Source organism: Anabrus simplex, chromosome 2 (assembly GCF_040414725.1).
Source record: "Anabrus simplex isolate iqAnaSimp1 chromosome 2, ASM4041472v1, whole genome shotgun sequence".
NCBI classification, from domain to species: Eukaryota; Metazoa; Arthropoda; class Insecta; order Orthoptera; family Tettigoniidae; genus Anabrus; species Anabrus simplex.
In genome coordinates this window covers 535,313,992-535,336,660 of record NC_090266.1, presented here as the reverse complement: position 1 = coordinate 535,336,660, position 22,669 = coordinate 535,313,992, and the positions used below count along the sequence as shown (strand labels likewise).

At 40.1% G+C, this 22,669-nt stretch overlaps 1 protein-coding gene across 4 annotated transcripts in view; it reads right to left on the bottom strand.

The window, feature by feature from the left end:
- Positions 1 to 22,669, bottom strand: part of LOC136864209 (WASH complex subunit 1) — a 214,543-nt gene that overhangs the window by 89,350 nt on the left and 102,524 nt on the right. For all 4 annotated transcript variants that reach the window (XM_068226211.1, XM_067140909.2, XM_067140907.2 and 1 more), the window contains exon 6: positions 8,045 to 8,382. In XM_068226211.1, coding sequence (XP_068082312.1) covers positions 8,045 to 8,382 — 338 coding nt within the window. The remainder of the gene's footprint in view (positions 1 to 8,044; positions 8,383 to 22,669) is intronic.

The following is a 22,669-nucleotide window of genomic DNA, read 5'->3' as shown; positions in this document are numbered from 1 at the left end:
ATATGCATTATATTGGTGTCCTGTAAGTATATTTTGAGAACAGGATCTTGTTATTAACCCATAATATGAAGGGTTACAAAATGGAAATAAAATGGTCAATGCTTATTTTTCAGTCCTGATTTTTCATCTTGGCAGCCAACACTTGCATCAAGAAATTCCAGTGCTTATTTCATAAAAATTAAATTAAATTGAATTAAATTAAATTAAAGTATGATTAAAACTACTACTTCATCCATATTTGACCATGTTGTTCTATGCACATTATGTACAGATTGAAGACGCTTCAAACACATCATAGTAGTCTTAACAAAGGCAAATGATACACCCCTTCTTGATCTGAAGTATTAAGTCTCTACAGGCACTAAAATCAACCACTGCAATGTATATTTGAAACATCGCCAACCTGTACACAATATACATAGAACAATGATCTAGTCTAACTAAGACAAAGAAATTAATACTAGTTCAACATATCATAGAAGCTTTAACTTGTTAAAAATGATTGTATGATTTCCAGAAACATTTTGTTTTTAATGTAGGAAACATTAACAAACAGTGAAAAAGAGAAAATAAAGATAAAAGTGAAGAAAAATGGATTTCTAATGCTTTACTTGCTTTGAATTTAACAACCAAAGGACTCAACCCTATTCCACATTTAGGATGAACTTTTATGCACTTGTCAGGAGTTAAGGTATTAGCATTATGATGTTAATGGAAATAACTGAAGCAACTGTCCCTCCATTAACCTTCATTTATAATTATTCAATACAAAACTGCACATTCCCAGCTATCTGGAAAATAGCCACAGTATACCCTCTACTGAAATTATGTTCCCTAAATGCAAAGATGATTATTGACTGATCACTATATTGTCAATAATACCTAAAGGCCTCGAGCACAGAGTACACAATCAGATCTCAAGCTATCTCAACAACAACAATATCCTTGACCCACTTCAGTCAGGTTACAGACACCATCACAGCAGAAGTACAACACTATTTAATATGAAAGGCAACATACAACAAGCTATGGATGAGCTAAATGCAACAATACTTGTTCTACTAGCCCTCAGTAAGGCATAATACTCAGCAGACCACGAATTACAGTACTTCAGTCAAAACTCGACAACATAGGTTTCTCAGTGCCTTAAACTGGCTAAATACGTACTTAAAATGAACGACAACTAAGAGTTATAAATGTGTTGGTGTCCTTTCCATGGCGACACGTTATTGCAGACATCCCTCAAGGTACCATACTCTTGCCTTTGCTATTCTTGACTTATCAAAGACATTTCAAAACAACCAATCAGCTGCAAGTATCACATATACACCAATGACATACAACTATATATCCACACAAGGCCAGAAAACACTTAGATTGCAAAAGAACAGTTAAATACAGATCCTCAGACAATAGGCAATTTTAAAAGCCCATCCTAGACTCATATCAAACAACGATACCATTGGTTTCCTAATATTCTTCTGCTAAATAGGACTACCTTTATGCCAAACTCTTAAAATGTTAGGACTAAACTTTGATAAGAATCTGTCTTGGTCAAACCAAGTAATATCAGTCTGCAAGTGAGTCTTTGCTTCACTAAATATACTCAATTTCAAATTTACATTCCCATTCAAATTAAAGAAAATACTACTTGAGGCACTTATTTGATCAACATTTGATTATTGTGACATTTACTAAGGTATCAGTATGGAAATTATTTTAAAGCTACAATGTGCACAAAATGCCTGTTTCAGGTTTATCTGTAACTTAAAATACATGGATCATATGTCCAAATTGTACAACAAACACAACTGGCTGCACCTCGAGGACAGATGTAAACTTCAAAGTCTGTGAGAGCTTGCATCCGGGAGATCGTGGGTTCGAATCCCACTGTCGGCAGCCCTGAAGATGGTTTTCCGTGGTTTCCCATTTTCACACCAGGCAAATGCTGGGGCTGTACCTTAATTAAGGTCATGGCTGCTTCCTTCAAACTCCTAGGCCTTTCCTATCCCATCGTCGCAATAAGACGTATCTGTGTTGGTGTGACGTAAAGCCCGTAGTAAAAAATAAAATCTTCAAAGTCTTCGTCTACAGCACTGCACACTTAAACCACACACCCCCATCCTACTTGTATGAACAATTCCATAATTCTCCATAATTCTTTCTCGGGAGGTCAGAGGGATATCAGAGGTACGGTAGTAAACAGTTTCAAACGAGTGTGCACTAAATACCTCTATCAGAAATAATTTATCTATTTATCTATATCTCAGAGAAGATTGGCTGGTTTCAACCATGGTATAAACCATGGATTTATTTTTTCTCTATTCCTATTATCATTATTACTGTATTTTTCGGGCCGTAAGACGCACCATTTTACCCAAGAAGTCTAGCCTGAAACTTCCCTGTGCCTTATGGTCTGAAGGTCTATACATTTTTTAACAAAGACAAAGTAGAAGGATGGCAGGAACATAACCAACAGTTGTATCAAGGTGAAGATGTAGATAAGTTGGTTCTCGGAACAAGAAGCAGCTGTTGATGCTGATGAAATGCGAGACCCAATTTTGAGGTCAGAGTTTGACAGTGCTGTGAGAGACCTAAATAGGAACAAGGCACCTGGAATTGGATTTTCTATTTCTGTTCTTGTTTGCCTGCAGACAGATTTCACTTTCCCTATCCTATGCCTGGAGATAGTTCACTACAGTGGTCTGTATCATCAGAAAATCCCAAGAATACCTGCACATTCTGAACAGTTTCCCTGAATTCAAAGTCAGTTATAATATGGTTTATTATGGATCTCTCATGTGTAGCAGTGAATAGCCCCATGCTTGAAGAATGCATTTATAACTGCTAATCACATACCAGCACAAAAGTCCAGCAAACACTTCCCAGTCCTATTAGCTTCCATATCTTTCCCACATTTACCCCATCGCCCTTTCGTATCCTTCAGTTCAATTTCTAACTCTTGCACTAGAAACGCCCATCAGCACTATCCTCTCCTTGCTGTTGACCCTGACTACAACGTCACTCAATGCTTCATAAAACTTGTCAACTTCATCCTCATATGCACCCTCACACGGTGAGTACACGGATAATTCTCAACCTAATTCCTTCAACTGCTAAATATACCCACATCAATCGCTCATTTAAGTGCCTAACGAAAACTATGTTTTGTGCAATAGTATTCCTGATTAACAGTCCTGCCCCCACAATCTGCCCTTCCTTTTCTAACACCCATTAAGTACACTTTATAGTGCACGTGTATATGCCTACTAGTTCAGCGGATGATGAGAAAATCAAAAGAATATATGAAGAAATAGAAGATTTAATTCAGTATGTAAAAGGTGACGAGAATCTAATTGTGGTGGGAGACTGGAATGCAGTGGTAGGCCAAGGAAGAAAAGGTAATACAGTAGGAGAATTCGGATTGGGACAAAGGAATGAAAGAGGAAGTCGGCTGGTTGAATTCTTCACTGAAATGAAATGAAATGGCGTATGGCTTTTAGTGCTGGGAGTGTCTGAGGACAAGTTCGGCTCGCCAGATGCAGGTCTTTTGATTTGACATCCGTAGGCGACCTGTGCGTCACATGAGAATGAAATGATGATGAAGACGACACATACACCCAGCCCCCGTACCAGCGAAATTAACCAATTAAGGTTAAAATTCCCGACCCAGCCGGGAATCGAACCCAGGACCCCTGTGACCAAAGGCCAGCACACTAACCGTTTAGCCATGGAGCCGGACTACTGCACTGATCATAATTTAGTCCTTGCCAATACTTGGTTCAAACACCACAAATGGCGGCTGTATACGTGGACGAGACCTGGAGACACTGGAAGGTATCATATAGACTTCATTATGATTAGGCAGAGATTCAGAAACAAAGTGCTGGATTGCAAAACTTTCCCGGGAGCAGACATGGACTCTGACCACAACTTGTAGGTCATGAAATGCCATCTGAAGTTGAAGAAATTGAAGAAAGGAAGGAATGCAACATGCTACAAAAGTACTAAATGGAAAGGCTGAAGGAAACACAATAGAGGAAGAGTGGATAGTCATGAAAAATGAAGTCAGTAGGAATGCTGAAGAAATGTTAGGAAGGGAAATGAAGAGGGCAGAAAAGAATACAGGCGATTAAAGAATAAAGTGGATAGAGAGTGCAAGATAGCTAAGGAAGAATGGCTGAAGGAGAAGTGCAAGGATGTCTAAGGTTGTATGGTCCTAGGAAAAGTAGATGCTGCATACAGGAAAAATCAAGGAAACCTTTGGAGAAAGGAAATCTAGGTGCATGAATATTAAGAGATCAGATGGAAAGCCACATCTAGGGAAAGAAGACAAAGCAGAAAGATGGCAGGAACATATCCAACAGTTGTATCAAGGTAATGACGTACATGATATGGCTCTGGAACAAGAAGATTCTGTTGACACTGATGAAATGGGAGACCCAATTTTGAGGTCAGAGTTTGACTGAGCTGTGAGAGACCTAAATAGGAACAAAGCACCTGGAATTGATGACATTCCCTCTGAATTACTGACTGTCATAGGAGAAACCAGCATGGCAAGGTTATTCCATTTAGTGTGTAAGATGTATGAGACAGGAGAAATGCCATCCGATTTTCGGCAGAAAGTTGCTATACCTATTCCCAAGAAAGCCAGTGCTGACAAGTGTGAAAACTACCGCACCATTAGTTTAGTATCTCATGCCTGCAAAATTTTAACATGTATTATTTACAGAAGAATGGAAAGACAAGTTGAAGCCGAGTTGGGAGGAGATCAATTTGCCTTCAGAAGAAATGTAGGAACATGTGAAGCAATCCTGACTTTACGTCTGATCTTAGAGGATCGAATTAAGAAGGATAAGCCCACTTACATGGCGTTCGTAGATCTACAAAAGGCATTCAATAATGCTGATTGGACCAAGCTATTTAAGATTCTGAAGTTGATTGGGATCAGATACCGAGAACGAAGAATTATCTACAATCTGTATAAAAATCAATCTACAGTCATAAGAATCGAGGGCTTTGAAAAAGAAGCACCAATCCAGAAAGGAGTGGGGCAAGGCTACAGTTTGCCCCCCTCCTTTTCAATGCTTACATAGAACAGGCAGTAAAGGAAATCAAAGAGGAATTTGGAAAGGGATTCACAATCCAAGGAGAGGAAATCAAGACCTTGAGATTTGCCAATGATATTGTTATTTTATCTGAGACTGCAGAAGATCTTGAGAAGCTGCTGAATGGTATGGACGAAATCTTGGGTAAGGAGTACAAGATGAAAATAAATAAGTCCAAAACAAAAGTAATGGAGTGCAGTTGAACAAGGGCAGGTGATGCAGGAAATATTAGATTAGGAAATGAAGTCTTCAAGGAAGTAGATGAATATTGTTACTTGGGTAGTAAAATAACTAACGATGGCAGAAGTAAGGAGGACATAAAATCCAGATTAGCACAAACAAGGAAGAGCTTTCTTAAGAAAAGAAATTTGCTCACTTCAAACATTGATATCGGAATTAGAAAGATGTTTTTGAAGACTTTCGTGTGGAGCGTGGCATTGTATGGAAGTGAAACATGGACGATAACTAGCTCAGAAAGAAAGAGAATAGAAGCTTTTGAAATGTGGTGTTACAGAAGAATATGCTGAAGGTGAGATGGATAGATCGAAGCACGAACGAAGAGAATCTGAATCGAGTTGGTGAGAGGAGATCGATTTGGCTAAATTTGATGAGAAGAAGAGATAGAATGATAGGACACATCTTAAGACACCCAGGACTTGCTCAGTTGGTTTTTGAGGAAAGTGCAGGTGGTAAGAACGGTAGGGGTAGACCAAGGTATGAATATGAGAAGCAGATTGGAGCAGATGTAGGATGCAGCAGTTACGTAGAAATGAAAAGGTTAGCACAGGATAGGGTGGCATGGAGGGCAGAGTGGAGATATGTTATGATCTCAGATGAGAGCCGTTTCTGTTTTGGTGCCAGTGATGGCCATATGTTGGTAAGGAGGAGGAGGCAGACAGGCGAGCGCTTGGGACCAACCTGTCTGTTGCGTCGGCACATTGGACCTATTGCAAGTGACATGTCCCACATACAACTTATTAATTAATGAAAATATTTTAAACGTGACAACATTATAATGTATTGAACAGGTGGATCATAATAAAATATTGTTATTGTAAATAACAGATTTCAATACGGATTAAAACATTGGACCTTCACTGGGAGTTATGATCTGAGGTGTGATTTCCTTTGACAGCAAGAGCACTCGTCATTATCCCAATAACCTTGACAGTGGATTTGTACATCAGTCTGGTGACTGATCCGTCTGTACTGCCATTAATTCGCAGTGTTCAAGGGGTACAATAGGATACGAAACGCTCTTTCTCATAATGCTGCTGTCACCCAATATGCTCTAGAGTGTGTTTATCAGTTGCCTTGGACTGCGAGATCACGAGAATTTTCACTCATTGAGCATGTATGAGACATTGTGGGATGATAAATCCAGCAAACATTCAATACCAGCATTACCCGTTGCTGATTTGACTAAGTGCAACAGACATGGAATTCCATCCCAAAAAATAACGTACGACACCTCTATGACACAATGCATGCATGCTTGCATTCAGGATTGCGGTGACTACAGTGGTTATATATATATTTTTATTTTTTTTTGCTTTACGTCGCATGCACCGACAATGGGATAAAGGGCTAGGAGTGGGAAGGAAGTGGCTGTGGCCTTAATTAAGGTACAGTGCCAGCGTTTGCCTGGTGTGAAAATGGGAAACCACCGAAAACCATCTTCAAGGCTGCCGACAGTGGGGTTCAAACCCACTATCTCCTGGATGCAAGCACACAGCTGCACGCCTCTAACTGCACAGCCAACTTGCCCGGTATATTAATGTACCACAATGTCACTTCTTCTCAAGCATACCTGAATCTGTGACCTGGAAAGTTTAATCAAATAAATATGTTACCTAGACAACTGCTTAGCCTAAATTGCACTCCTCTAATGTCTTCTTGGTGTGGGGATTTAATTTTCCACCAGTGTATACAAATAAAACAGATTTCAAAATTTGTATGAAATGTTACCATGAACATGCTGATAAAAAGAATCTACCTCTGAAGAAGCCCTCGATCAGGGTGAAACATGTAAGATCAGTAAAATATAAATCAATTTGGAAGGTAGCAAGGTCTTATTGATTTAGCTTCCTTGAAATATGACACTGTCAATATTTATTAAAAACTACATTTTTCTGTTCTTCTATGGCAATAACATCAACTGAAAGGAAGACAGCCTGAACTTGAACAGCATGTGGGTGCCTCATTTCATAAATTCTAGGAAGCAGCAGGCTGCAGTTCCAATACTTGCACAAAATAGATTGATTAGCAAGTCTCTGCCTATAAAAGTGAATTCATGCCTGAAACATTGCCAGAATGTTTTAAGAAAGTAGACCATGTATGAAAATGAAAATCCACAGTGCGTTTCCAATCATTTGACCGGGTCAGGAATGGAATGAAAGAAGCCCCTATCTACTGGCCAGGATAGGAATTGTGCTGGCTGTCGGTGCCTGCTGCACTCCTCTGGAGCAATGATTAATGACTGACAAATGAAATGAAATGATATTGGAGTGTGTTGCTGGAATAAACGATGACAAAGAAGACCGTTGTACCCAGAGAAAAATGCTGTACTGCTTCCACTTTGTCCAGCACAAATCTCGCAATGAGTAACTAGGATTTTAACTACGGAACCCAGCTATGAGAGGCCGGTGCGCTGTAGTCCAAGCCATTGAGGGTCTAAACAGTAGACCATGCAAAAGGCAGAAACCAACATTTTAAAAAGAGTGACCATATTTTGACAGCCCAGAAGTTAGCCATTTGCCGTCAGATGACAGTCATGAAAATTTATACCAGTAAAAAAAAATTAAAAAAAAAAACCTTGCAGCATTGCAAGAATCTCTCAGGTTCAAATAAATTTACAACACCAGTGTACTGACCATGCAACACTAAGAATCCCTTAGGGTTAAACAAATTTACAGTAATCAATCTTAATTTCTTACCTTAATAGATGTACTGGATGATACTTGCGATACCTCAGCAGATACATCACTAGGTGGTGGAGGTGGTGGAGGTGGTGGGGGCGGTGGTGCTAATATTTGTTGGGTAGAAGATTCAACACTAGGTGGTGGGGGAGGGGGAGAGGGTGGTGGAGGAGGAGGTGGGAGATGCAACTCAGATGATCCGGATAATTGTGGAGGAGCACTGCTAATAGATAACAAGTCAGAAGAAGGACTGTCTGACACCAAACTTGGCAATTCTGGTATGGCTGGTGTAGTGGAAACTGAAGGAGCAATCATCGGCCCCGAATCCATGCTATATCGTAGATCATCAGCGATACCTGCGCAGAAAAGGAAAAGCATTGCTTTATCAAGAAGTAGTGAAACCACAGGAATTTATTAACAGACAAATATCAGTTTTGTTTTAAAAAGGGATGTAGTAAAGAATCATCAACAAATTCTCAATGATGATGATGATGATGATGATATTAGATTTTATGTCCTACACATTACTTTTACAGTTTTTGGAGATGCTGAGGTGCCAGAATTTAGTCCTGCAGGAGTTTGTACACGCCAGTAAATCTACTGAAATGATGCTGAATTATTTGAGCACCTTCAAATACCACCGGACTGAGCCAAGATCGTACCTGCCAAGTTGATGGTAATGATGATGTTCGTTGTTTAAAGGGGCATAACAGCTAAGTCATCGGCCTCTAATGTTACTACGTGCAATGAAATGAAACGATAATTAAAATTTCAAAATGTATCCACTGACAAATATAAAACGAAAGATGAAAAGTGACCATGAATACAAAACAATCAGTGGATCCAATTCACTATGCCTTCTTTTCTGAGATGATGCTCGTTATAAAAAGGGGTCCAAAATTCAGGTCACCAGCCCCTCATAACAGTACTAATTACTGATGAATCAGAACCATGGTGTTTCTCCTATAGTGGTACTAATTACAGGTAACGTAGACTCATGGTGTTCCTCGCATGGTGGTACTAATCGCAGGTAATGCAGACCCAAGGTATGTCACACATAATGGCACCACTCGTCAGCAACGAAGACCCATGGTGTTCCTGCGAAGTTGGAGTCAGAAGGCCAGCGCTTCAACTGTCTGAGCCACTCAGCCCAGCAACAAATTCTCCTCCTCATCTTCAGCACTATATCCATGCCCTCAAAAGCATTTATCAGTATACAGCATCACTTTACACAAGCTTTCTCTTCCCCACTGACATTACTACTACATCTCCAGCTTCCTGGGTTGGGTTGTGAATCAAGCACCTATACTGTTGCATGTCTCCACCACTCCTTTCCTTTCTTGAGCACATATAGATTTCCTCCTCTCTTCTCTACGCACTCCCTCACTGTATCTGCTCATCTCCTTCGGGGTCATCCTCTTGACCTCTTTCCTATTAACTTGTCTAGAAATAACTCTGTTGACACACTCTCTCTCCCATCCTCATGTGCCCATATTCAGTCACTCCTTCCTTCCTTCCATCTATTTGTTTTTGCACTTCCAATTCATCCTCACCCCAAATCACTATATCACCTGCAAACAACAAGGCTTTTGTTCCCTCTCTTTCCAATCTCTGTTTAATGGTCTATGAATTTCATCTACAAAGGTAATCCCAAAAAAAAGGTCTACTATTTTTTTTTTTTATAAATACACAGACCTGTTTATTTCTACAATGGTTTACATCATTTTACAGCTTGAACAATTAGCTAGTTTTCTACATAATCACCATTTTGGTCAACACATTTTTCTACACGCTGTGACAGTTTTTGTATGCCCGTGTCATACCAGCTCGCTAGTTTTCTACATAATCACCATTTTGGTCAATGCATTTTTGTAGACGCTGTGACAGTTTTTGTATGCCCATGTCATACCAGCTCACCGCCATGCTGTTAGGAAGTTGTGAACCTCATCTTTCACCTCGTCGTCGGTGCTGAATCACTTTCCAGCCAAATGTTCTTTCACCTTAGGGAACAAGCGATAGTCACTGGGCGCCAAGTCGGGACTATAGGGTGGGTGGGTAGTGATGTTCCACTGAAACTGTTGCAGGAGAGCAACGGTTTGCCAGGCGACAAGCGGGCGTACGTTGTCATGGAGAATGTTTATGCTCTATCAACATTCCTCTTCTCTAGTTCTGAATTGCCCGTCTGAATTTTTTCAGGGTCTCATAGTACCTGTCAGCGTTAATTGTGGTCCCAGTGGGCATAAAGTCGACCCACAATATCCCTTTTTGATCCCAAAACACAGTTATGACTTTACCAGCTGACTGTGTTTGCTTGAATTTCTGCGACTTTGGCAAAGAGGGATGCTGCCACTGGTGATTGTTGCTTGGTCTCAGGTGTAAAGTGGAACGCCCAGATTTCATCACCCATGACAATTGAGTCCAAAAAGTTGTCCTGTTCGGCTGCAAAGTGTTGAAGAGGAACTCGTCACCGCATGTGGTCTTCAGTCAGCATGTGTGGCACCAATCTTGAGCACACCTTCTCGTATTTTAACTTTTCCATTAAAATTCTGTGAGTGACGCTTCGGAAAACCTCAAGAACCAAAGTACAGAGATCATCCAGGATGATCCGCTGATTTTCCCGCCTGATTTTCTCAACCTTCACGACTGTCTTGACGGAAACTGGTGGTCTCCCGCTCCTTTGTTCGTTGAGAATTTCAGTCCGACCGGCTGCAAACTCTCTACACCATTTACGAACATTTTTGACATCCATGCACGACTCACCATACACTTCCGTCAATTGGCGATGGATTTCAATTGGTTCAGTACCTTTTGCATTCAAAAACTGAATAACTGCACACACTTTGCACTTGGCGGTAACATCCAACAGGAGATCCATTCTCAATGGCTACCAAGCCAAGACTGAGTGCCTCAGCGCGGCGCGCGCATGTTTATATGCGAGCACGGGGAAACAGTCTTCACAATATTATGACCAACAGCCACACAAACAGAGTTCTGTATTTATAAAAAAATTGGAGACCTGTTTTTTGGGATTACCTTCATATCACTATTAAGAATACTGTGAGGGACCCATTTCAACATTAAACCCTTTTGTTTCTCCTATTCTCGTCTTTATGCTACTAACACAACTCTTGTACATAGCTTTTATCATTTGCACTTCCCCTCTGTTAACTTGTTTCTTTCCTTAATGCGTAACAGACCCACTGTCTAGACACACTATCACACGTTTTCTCAACATCAGTAGATACCAGCACCATATCTTTTCCAATTCCCATCTTTTCACCATCTGTTTTAATGTAGAGATCAGGTCAAATGTTCATCTATCTTTTCAAAAACCACACTGTTGTTCTCCCATTTCTCCTAATTTCCTCCTTAGTCTTATTTCCAATACCCTCTCAAAGATCTTAGCTACATGGGCAATATAGGCGATTCCTCTGTAGTTATTACATTCCTTCTTATCCCCTTTCTTAAATATTGGCATAATTTGGCCCTTTTGCCACTCTTCTGGGATATCTTTTTTCCTTCCAAATTATTCTAAATAATCTATATAGCCAGCTGCTGCTTTTATTATTTCCATAGTCACCTCATTCACTCCTGTTGCTTTACCGCTCTTATCTGTATGGCTTCCTTTATTTCTGCCAAGGATATCTCCTTCCCTTGTTCCTCTTTTTCTATTGTGTCTTCTTGCTCCGTCTCATCAACCAATTCAATGTATTTAATATTAAGGTTTTGATAAGTATTATTCCCACCTATTTAGAATATCACCTCTGCATATATATCTGTCCTGTTCTGTTTTGTTTTTACAAATTTTGTATCTTCCCTACTTTTTACTCTGTTCATTACCAACCCATACAAAACCTTTTTACTTCCCCTAACATCCTCCTGTAATGTTCCTGTGAAACTTTCCCAGCTCTCCCTTCTCTCTTGTACTATTTTTTGCATGCCTTTTTAACTTCTTTACATTTTTGCCAATTCTCTATTTTTACTGCCTATCCTATTCCTCTAAGTCATCTGCTTCTCTTTAACTGCTTCCTTTATGCTACTGTTCCACCAAGGAGTCCCCTTTTCCTGTTTTCTCCCTGATAATCTTTCACCTGTGTTTAATGCACACTTTACCAAGCCATTGTTAAAACATGTCCTTTCCTCTCCATCTTTCTGAATTTTTTTTTTTTTTTTTTTCCAGATCCTATTGAAACTTTCCCCTTATTTCCTTCTCTTCTAACTTTCATACCTTTATTTTTCTGTCTGTTTTCTACTACATTTGTTATTTTTCTAATTCCTAATTTAGCTTTATGATTCCCTTCAAAATCTTCTCTTGCTATTACCATCACATCCACCAGTTGTAAATTTCTCCTTCTCCACCAGAAAAAGATCAATGATTGTCTTGGTCCTTCTATCTCCCAAACCATACATATCTGGTTATTTTTATTTGGGTGTTCTTTTTTCTCAAACAGATATTTCCAACAATTAATCCACTACTTCTAGAAAAATCTATTGCTATGGGCCTGGCCACTGGACGAGAGCCTTCTATGTCTGGACGCTTTCACAAGCTTGACAAGACCGACATATCTTGGAGGGCCGGCCACAGGTATATAAGACAGGAGCGACTTGCCACCAAGTGAGTCAGCGAGGAGCTCAATTGGAGCTCAGCCGAGAGTTGAGAGAGAATTTTCAGTTGGAGTTGGGACAATCAGTGAGTGAGCGAAGAGGGTGAAGAGAGCAGTCAGCCTGCGGAGTGTCCATCTGTTGGAGCTGTCGCCTGACGTAGAGAAAAAGAGAGTGAGCGAGTGTGAGTGTGTGTCTCTTGGGGCCGGCTGCTTATAGAAGGACATTGGGTGTTCTGGTGCAGATGAAAGGGGACACTGTGTCCCGATGTGTGTAGACTGTGAAGGGAGTTCCATCGGAGTGCGGACAGCGAGACTCACCCTGAGCTATGAGACTCTTGCGCGGGCTGCAAACTGTGGACTGTGACAACGCCAACAAGTCTGACTGAGCAGCTGAGTGAGTCTGTAGTGTAAATGATCAGAGAACATGTGTGCATCAGTGTAGATGTATGGCAAGGACTACGAGAGATCACGCGTACCGTGCAATTGTGTGTACTTGTGTAAGTCATGAGCTCGGTTATCCTGTGTGTGATGTGTAGCTTTAGTAATTAGTTAATAAATCTTAGTAGTAAAATGCTACCATGTTCTGTCTTTATTTATTTACCCAGCCAACACGTGACACTATTCACAGATCTCCTCCTTCATCCTGATTACCATAAATAATGGGGCAAATTATTTTCTTTGCCTTGTCTGTTTGTTCCCACATGTGCATTCATGTCTCCCATTACTACAACCTCTTTGCCCTGTATACAACTTTCCAGTTCTTGAAACTCTTCTAGACATTCATCTGTCATTCCTAACTGGGGGGCATAAATCTGTATGAAATCCTTTATTCCACTCTAAAGTCCAAGTCTTAACTTTGATCATTCTATCACTAATCTGGTCAATTATTTTCCACATATTGAAATAAGTTTTCTCTCAATGTAACACCAACATCAATTTTTGCCATTTTTCCTCCACTTCAATATGTTCTATACTATTTCTTCAGCTCTTTTTGATCTTTCTCCTTCTATTTTGTCTCACTCCCACCATCGCTATGTCTTTCTTCTCCATATACTCCATAGATTCTTCTCTGCCTTGCCATTCAAAGTCATCACATTTATGATAGCAGTTTTAGTGATATCTGGTAGCCTGCTTCTCACCGTTCCCTCAGAGCATTAAGAACTGCACATCAATTCCAAGGGATGCCCTAGCATTTTCAGAGGCCTCAATTCACTCAAACTTATTTTATAGGCTATTTGTATGATGGGTTTGCCATACCCAAGGGCATTTTATTACATTCTGCCAGGTTTACATAGCCATTTCTAACAAGGAGTCTGAGACATTTCGTAGCCGTTCCTCTGGAGTACAGAAGCAATGACATCTCCTCCACCGCAGATGCTGCTGAAGACTTCACACATCACCCTGTGCTAGGGCCTTCCATATTTATGTCCCCTGGAAAGAGGATGTCCCAGTATTTCAAAGCCCCAAGGAATTGGGCTACTTGCTGGTCTGCAGATCCTAAGATCATCCCTAATGGGAACCCCCTTTCATCCACCTTGGGACATGCTCTGCAGGGGTCAGGTTCCCCTGTTTATTTATTGGAAGTTAACCCTATCCAGAAACATCTGAAAACAATTTTCAGTGATGGGAAAAGTATAAAATAAAAGTAACTAGTCTGAATTACAGTTACCTGAGAAATATTTTACTCAGTTAAAAGTTACTTTTTCAACAAGTAATCAGTAAAATTACAATTACTTTACAGAATGCCAGTCATTAGGAAATCACTGCCTTTTCTATCCACATGGGTCCAGAATGATATCAAAGTTTTTAAGGAAAAGATATCATTTCATTTTGTGTGGTTTTGATTTTGGCATAGAGACAAAGTGACTATCACTGCCAAGTAAGACTAAACATGATACCTTGAAACATTAAAAGCATTGCTCCCAAACAACATTTACTTGTCACACTCAAGTTCCCATTATTTTGAGGGCCAACTAATTCAATACATTTATTCATATAGGGAAGTGGAATTTTCTCAACCCTTTTGCAGTCACAGGTTTCTTCCAGTTTCATCATCGACCATGTGCAAACTCAGGATGTTGTAGTTCACACTTATCTAAATCTCAACCAGTAACACAAGCTGCGAGTAAATGAGCAAGTGCACGATGAGGCTTTATACCCCTGGTATGAAATCGTGCGAGTGCTGGCGATCCAAATTTGTCAGATACTCGATGCCATGTATTTTGATTACTAAGATGTAATGATTACAGTATTACTTCATGGAGTAGAAGGTAAAAGGAAAGAGATAAAATTAAGTATCGCAGTGTCTCCTTTAATAGAACACTCACTTTTGATTCTTCATCATCTTCGAAAGAGCTGCCTAACAAACTAGCTAAGCTAACAGTCTCACCATTACTCAAATTAAGAAATATACTCTTTTTTTATATTTTAAAATAAGGCAATTTGTCCCACCCTTGTTTACACCTTTCAGATCACAGAAATACGGCAAGTTTCACTTAATTTTCACAGACGGCCAATAAAATCAACCAAACCTTCCTGAAAGAAATTCTACAGCTACCCACAGACACATCCAATAGCGTACTCCATTCTGACCTAAAATATGAAGGGCTTGGTCTTTTCAGGGCGACGTGGAAAGTTCATCTTTAGGAAATTAGCAGATATAACGTTCTCTGCCTTTGCTGGCAAGATGTAGTGTTTACAGTGCACTATGTCTTTTGGTATGGGCTATATCAAATTTGTTACTTTCATTGACATGTCTCAGTCTCATCCTTGGCTTCGACAATGTGAAAGTGACTGAGGTATGAGTGATGCTAGTAATACCATTCTTTATGCAGCCAGTCCCTGTTATGAATGGTGTGAAAATATCGCTCATAGGGTCGGTTGTTGCATGCATTTCAGTGGGCTTGGCAGACTGATATGTCATAGCAACGGGTGGCTCGGTGAGGAAAGCAACAGGAAACTACCTACCTCACTCCTCATTTCCCTAGTACGCCTCTTCAGTGACGCCTAGGCTATTTATGATAGCTGTTGGCAGAGCTGCAGAGGATCAGACCAGCCTTCGGGCTGAATACCCAACATACATACAACGTTCTCTGCAGAGCTGAAAACACTTATATTTCAAATTTATCTGATATGGCAAGTGAAACTACACACTGTTTACAGGCTCTTAACATTACCAATGCAAATAGTCTCTGCAGTAAAGAAAAATGATCTCCCTAATCCAATGAAAATCCTCAAAGAACTGAGGAATCAGGAACTGACAATGTGGTGCTCTTTACCCCAGAAAGGGATAGGTGTAGAGCCCTATAAGGAATATCCCTCTGCTGACAACTGGATTCACAATCATCAAAGACTTTCATGCAGCAAATGGCAAGATTCAATCTAAATTATGTCAAATATTTCTGCTGTACGGATTATCCCAGCAGAACCCAGGAAGGTAATAACTTTTGTGGCAGATGGGTCAGAGAGAAAGGAACACTGGCACATGTTCTGGGTTCATGCCCCTATGGTGAAGTACTGAGGAACTCACATCACCATAAAATACAATCTTTGATTGCAGAAGAACTCCCAAAGAAACACTTTAATGTACATGAAGTTCACAGTATATCTTCAACTGGCAGCATACGGCGAATTGACATGACGGCCTACAGAACAACGAGGAAGAATTCATTATCGATCTCATTGTGCAATTCGAGCACCATACAGAGCAGCCAGAGGAAATACATCGAGAAAAAGAACATCTACGAGCCAATGATCCCCTTCTACAAGCAGAAGTAACAGCTTGACAATACTGAAGTCATCAGATTGATGGGTTGGAGCATGTGGTACCATTCTAGACTTCTTTACAAAATTCTGGGAAGAGTTTCAGCTGCCTGTGAAAAGTCTTGATAAAATTGTCATTGCTATAATTTGAGGATCTGTGAACATACTCAGATCTCATTTATAACGGACCTGCTTGATTTCATGACAATTATACCATTTCTTCCCCTAAAAGATATATCTATATACTAAATGTATTACTTTGTCAGTTTGGCAACCCATTCATGTGGGAAGTTGTTTACATAGTCAATAAATTATTATTATTATTATTATTATTATTATTATTATTATTATTATTATTTATGAGAAAAATTCTATTTTGTGAAAAATTATGATTACACATAAACGTTACTCAAAATTTCTTAGTTACAAGTAATTCAATTACTTCCCAACACTGATGTTGAAATATTTCTTCTTTCTTTTCTGTTCCATTCTTATAATATGTGTAGATCATTTGCTTCCATTTTTTCGAGTGGTTTGTTGTACTAACTCATAGAAGGGTTTCGGCATGCAAGGAAGGAGAAGGAAGTGGTCATTGCCATAATTCAGGTACAGCCGCAACATTTGCCTGGTGTGAAAATGGGAAGCCATGAATATTTGCCTCCATCTTTGTCATGTAAGTTACTCTTTCCACATTATCTTCCTTATTTCAGCTTTTGACCAAGCAAGTGGCTGCATGGCTTGGGTCATGTAGGTATCGGCTTGCATTTGGAGGATAGTGGGTTCAAACCCCACTGTCGGCAGCTGGCGAAGATGATTTTCTGTAGTTTCCCATTGGGGCTGTACTTTAATTAAGGCAATGGTATCTTCATTCCCACTCCTAGGCCTTTTCTATCCCATTGTCACCACAACATCTATCGGTGCCGGTGCGACGTAAAGCAAATTGTTAAAAATATATTTCACCTTTCATTACTACTTGGATTGTGCATTTCTATGAGTAGAACAGATATTTGTAATTTGAGTGTCCAATGATTTCGGAATGCCCTGTGTTCAAACTTTTACCACCAGTATTCATCTTCACATTTTGGTCTCCTTCCAGTCTTTATCTGGCATTCCTCTTATCCTACACTTCCCACATCACAACAGAAGATCTGGCCAGGGAAGCCCCGCAATGATGCCCACCCTCCTAATGAAGTTGGGAAGCGGAAACAAGCTGAGAAGAAACGAGATTGATAAGGAGAGAGCCAATCTATTTGAAGACGGCAGTGTGTGAAAACGCCAGCCCCACGGTCTCTTACCCAGAGACCCCACGTTTGAATCACGGCCATGTCAGGGATTTCTATCATGATCTGAAGGCTGGTTCAAGGTCCACTCAGTCTACACGAGAACAATTGAGGAAGTATCTTATCTAATGGTGACATAATGGCCTGGTCAAGATAGCCTAGAATAAAAGCCAAGAGGAATCGTCGCATTGACCGCACGTCACCATGTAATCTGCAGGCTACCAGGCTGAGTAGCTCAGATGTTAGAGCGCTGGCCTTCTTCTGACTTCAAGTCAGCAGATTTGATCCCAGCTCAGACCGGTGGTATTTGAAAGAGCTCAAATACGCCAGCTTCCTATCAGTAGATTTACTGGCATGTCATCATCTGCGGACCTTTCCCGCAGGCTGAGTAGCATCTGAATGAATGATATACCTCCATCTGTTCTCTCTATGTAAACTACTACTTTCATTACATCTTTCAACATTTCTCACTCTGTCTTCGTTGTTGTTGCTGTTGTTGTTGGGTCTTCTTTAACTTAATCCAACCACCTCTTTCCAGGATGTCCAAATGTTGTTGGTTTTTGTCTTGTTCCCCATGCATAATCCTAAATACTTCTAGGGAATCTGCATCCCCTGTTTTCACCTTACATACTCACACTCTTTTGGCCATGCAGCTCTAAGTCTCTCCTCCATTGTCAAGTTCACTTGCATGTCTCTTCTGATGTAATCATTCTTGATTTTGTCCCTCCTTGTCTTCTGCATAGCTGACCATAGAAACTTTATCTCACATACTGGTCATTCATTAATGGCTCGTGTATTTAATGCACAATCCTCCAAGCTGTACGTCATGACTGGCAGAAAGTATGATATGAATATTGTCTGTTTTGTTCTTAAAGGTACTTCCTTGACCCAGAATAGATTCCGCAGTTGGCATAAAAAGTTGGATACTTTGAACACTATTTAGTACTTCTAGTTTAACATCCCCATTAATAAGAATGTTATTAGCATTACGTCCCACTAACTACAATGATGATTTTTGGAGACAAAGAGGTACCGGAATTTAGTCCCGCAGGAGTTCTATTACATGCCAGTAAATCTACCAACACGAGGCTGATGTATTTGAGCACCTTCAAATACCACCGGACTGAATCAGGATCGAACCTGCCAAGTTGGGGTAGAAGACCAGCGCCTCAACCATCTAAGCCACTCAGCCCAGACATTCACATTATTGGAGACACCACTTCCAAGATAGCCTAAGTTTTTCACACGTTCAATTCTCTCTCCCACAAGTGTGAGGTTACAGAGTGGATGTTCCACTCATTTTCATTGCCACTGCCTTTGACTTGCTCACAGGCAACTTATACAGTAGTGTGCAAATTATTATTATTAATAAGAAGAACTGCATAACTCTGGAAATCAAGAAGTAATGCTGAAATATACCAGAACAAAGAAAACATAACAGATACAATGCGGAAGAGGTGATTGATATATTTTGGACATTTATACAAAATGGATGACAACGGGTTAACCAAACAGATCTTCAAATATCTTTGGAACAAGAAGTCAACAACAAACTGGATTCATGAAGTCAAGAAAGATTTGGAAAGAAACAACATAAGGAAGAAGAAGCAAGAGAGAGAGAGAGATTTCTAGAAAGAAAGTGTTAGAAGTGGAAGGACTCAGAGGTCGCGAGGGAAACAAAACAGGCTCAAAATTGTCTGAGGAGAGAAAAAGGAGGCATAGTAAGCAGATGAAGGAGTATTGGAGGAAGAAGAAGGAACAACAAAGGATGAAGCATTGAAATTGTCTCGTGCTACCTAGAAAACCCTAACGGAGAAAGAATAATAACTTGGTTTTTACGTCCCACTAACTACCTTTTGGCGCTTTTTGGAGACGCCGGGGTGCCAGAATTTTCTGTCGCAGTACTTTCATGTGCCAGTAAATTTACCGACATGGGGATGACTTTTTAGAACCTTCAAATACCACCCGACTGAGCCATGATCGAACGTGCTATGTAAGTTGGAGTCAGAAGGCGAGCGCTGCAATCACCTGAGCCACTCAGCCCAATACGTGCAAATTATCTCTCGTCGTTGGGTCCATACTGAACAACATATGCCTTTCTGAAAGAATGTTTCTTGAGGGTCCACCTTTTCAACATATAATATCGTCGTTGCCGGGACAAAACCTCCTATATGATAATATTTTTGGAGATATACTGACCCGTAGCACATACATTATGAAGAGCGAGAATGCCTTGACAATATGCACACAATATTGCACCTTAGATGACAGAACCTTACTGGCCAAAGTTCTAAGCTAAAATATTTCACATAGGAGGTTTTGTCCCGGCAGTGACGATATGCTTTTATTGATTTACATAAATAATGTTACATCATTGATATGTCTTAAGTGGTACATTTTCCCCCATATTTTAGGCATCTTAAGCCGCTTTCCTAATATCTAAGATCAAAATTGTTTACTAGCATCCTAGGCTTTATTAAAAAGGAAAATACTTAAAATAGTTAGGCTAAACTGAGTTGCTCCTTTATACACCAGACTGAACCACGATCAAACCTGCCAAGTTGGAATCGGAAGGCCGGTGCCTCAACCATCTGAGCCACTCAGCCCGGCAACATTCCCATTACTGAGGACACCACTTCCAAGATAGCTCTTATTAGACAGAGCAATTTAGCAATTTTTGTTAGTTCTTGCCGGTACACAGTCTTAATCATTTTAAGCCTCTTCCAAACAATGTCAACAACATTTTTGAAACATTCCCCTCTAAGCTCAGTCACCAGTTTCTCAAATAATTCCCTTTTGTTTCTGTTCACATAACCTTGGTGCCTAACGATCCATTAAATTTCATATTTTTCATAAATGTCAAAAAAACTGTAATATTTGGTTTGCATTCCACTTGTTAGATGCATTCACTATTATATACCAATAAATATACTGTATCTGTGTGGGATGGGCCATCTCATCACGATCAGTCAATCAAGACAACATGTGAACCGAGCAGAAGGTGGAAGCTATGCCGCTCAGTGCAAAATTATCTGCGCCGCACTTAAGCTAGATGCAGTGTATAACCTGAGTACTTTCTGTTCGTATTGGTTGAAGCAACAGTAAAAAGTTCAGTTTGATTGTCATAATGATTCTCGTAACGTAGAAAGTTATTGAATGGTATCAATTACCAGCAGACGCCGGAAGCACTTATAAAGAAGGCAAAGGTGCCTAGCCTGCATTTATAATATTTCAGACTGTGAGACTTCGTCATCTGAAAAGGAAACCGAGTCAGCGCAGCGAACACTAGACGGTTTAGACAATAACAATTTCCGAGCGTGCCGTATTCGATATTCGTAAAGTGTGTTAGGTCACATAATACGATACTTTGTCGCTTAGTATTGATAGTTCCTAGTTCAGGCAGAAATAAAGAAAAGTCAGTGAAGGTGTAGATGTTCTTAGGTGCCTAGGAGTCACAATATGTATATATTCTTGTATAAAATTTAGTTTTAGATGTGTGTGATCTATAAGTGCATAGGATTAATTCAGCTCCATGTCCTGAAGGCCAACACACTGACGGTTAGGGCCAACCGAGGCTGTGCTCAGGGAGGAGATCTTTCGCCTCTGCTGTGGAACCTCGTGGTGAACAAAATCATAGGTATGCTCAACGAATAGGATTTCTATACACAACAATATGCACATGACCTAGTGATTGTGGTACGAGGTAAGGTGATCAGTGTTATCCAGGACCTCATGCAAAGATCATTCAACCTTACAGAGAACTGGTGTCAGGAAGAACAACTATCAGTCAACCCAAACAAGATAACTCTGGTCCATTTTACAAGAAGGAGAAAATTAGAGGGAAAGAGATCACTGAAGATATTTGGGCAAGATATACATATGGAAGAACAGGTACTGCATCTAGGTGTAGTGTTAGATAAAAATCTAACCTGGAATCCACATATAGAAATGAACATAGCCTGGGCCAAGAACTTGCTGTATGCATGTAAAAGAGCCGTTGGGAAGACATGGGGCCTAAGACCATCAATGGTAATGTGGATATACACAATGATCATTAGACTGATGATGGCCTATGCTGCAATCATCTGGTGGCAGAAAGTAAGTTAACGAAAAGTCGGCAGTAGATTGGATAGCCTACAGATAATGGCATGCATAGCCATAACTGGGGCTACGAGAACTACGCCAACAAAAGCCAACAATAAATTACTAAGTGTTTAAAAATTTATAATGTATTGAATAGGTGACAGAATAAACCCTTTAGCATCCTACATTTAGTATCTTCAATATGGATTAACAATGATATTTATCACCTGTGAGCTTGCATCCGGGAGATTGTGGGTTTGAATCCCACTGTTGGCAGCCCTGAAGATGGTTTTCTGTGGTTTCCCATTTTCACACCAGACAAATGCTGGGGCTGTATGTTAGTTAAGGCCACAGCCGCTTCCTTCCAACTCCTAGGCCTTTCCTATCTCAGCGTCGCCATAAGACCTACCTGTGTCGGTGCGATGTAAAGCCACTAGGAAAAAAAAATTAGTGGCAAAAGCGTAGTTGAGCGGCTAGTTCAGCCAGTTTCCAGTTCTTGGCACAATATTACTATGGACAATTTGTATACCTCAGAACCACTAGCAGAATCACTACTCAATAACCACAAACTTACAATGGTCAGAATGATGAAGAAAAATAAACCACAGATTCCCTCAGTCTTGATATAACCACAAAGACGCACACAAAATGCTATCAATTGGTACACTTGTTTATTTAGAACTAATTATTTACACATTATTACGCATAACCTTAATCCCTGCCGTCACAACAAAACACTTCATTACGAAAACCTCAACAAACCGCCACTTTTAACAACTGCCTATCGCTAAGCAAATGGAGACTGCAACCTTGAAACAGTTGACTGCTGACAGCTTACATTAGCATGTTGGCCTTAAACACAAGACAACTCCTGTTAAACAATAACTCCTGTTCACCATCGAGACCATCTCTTT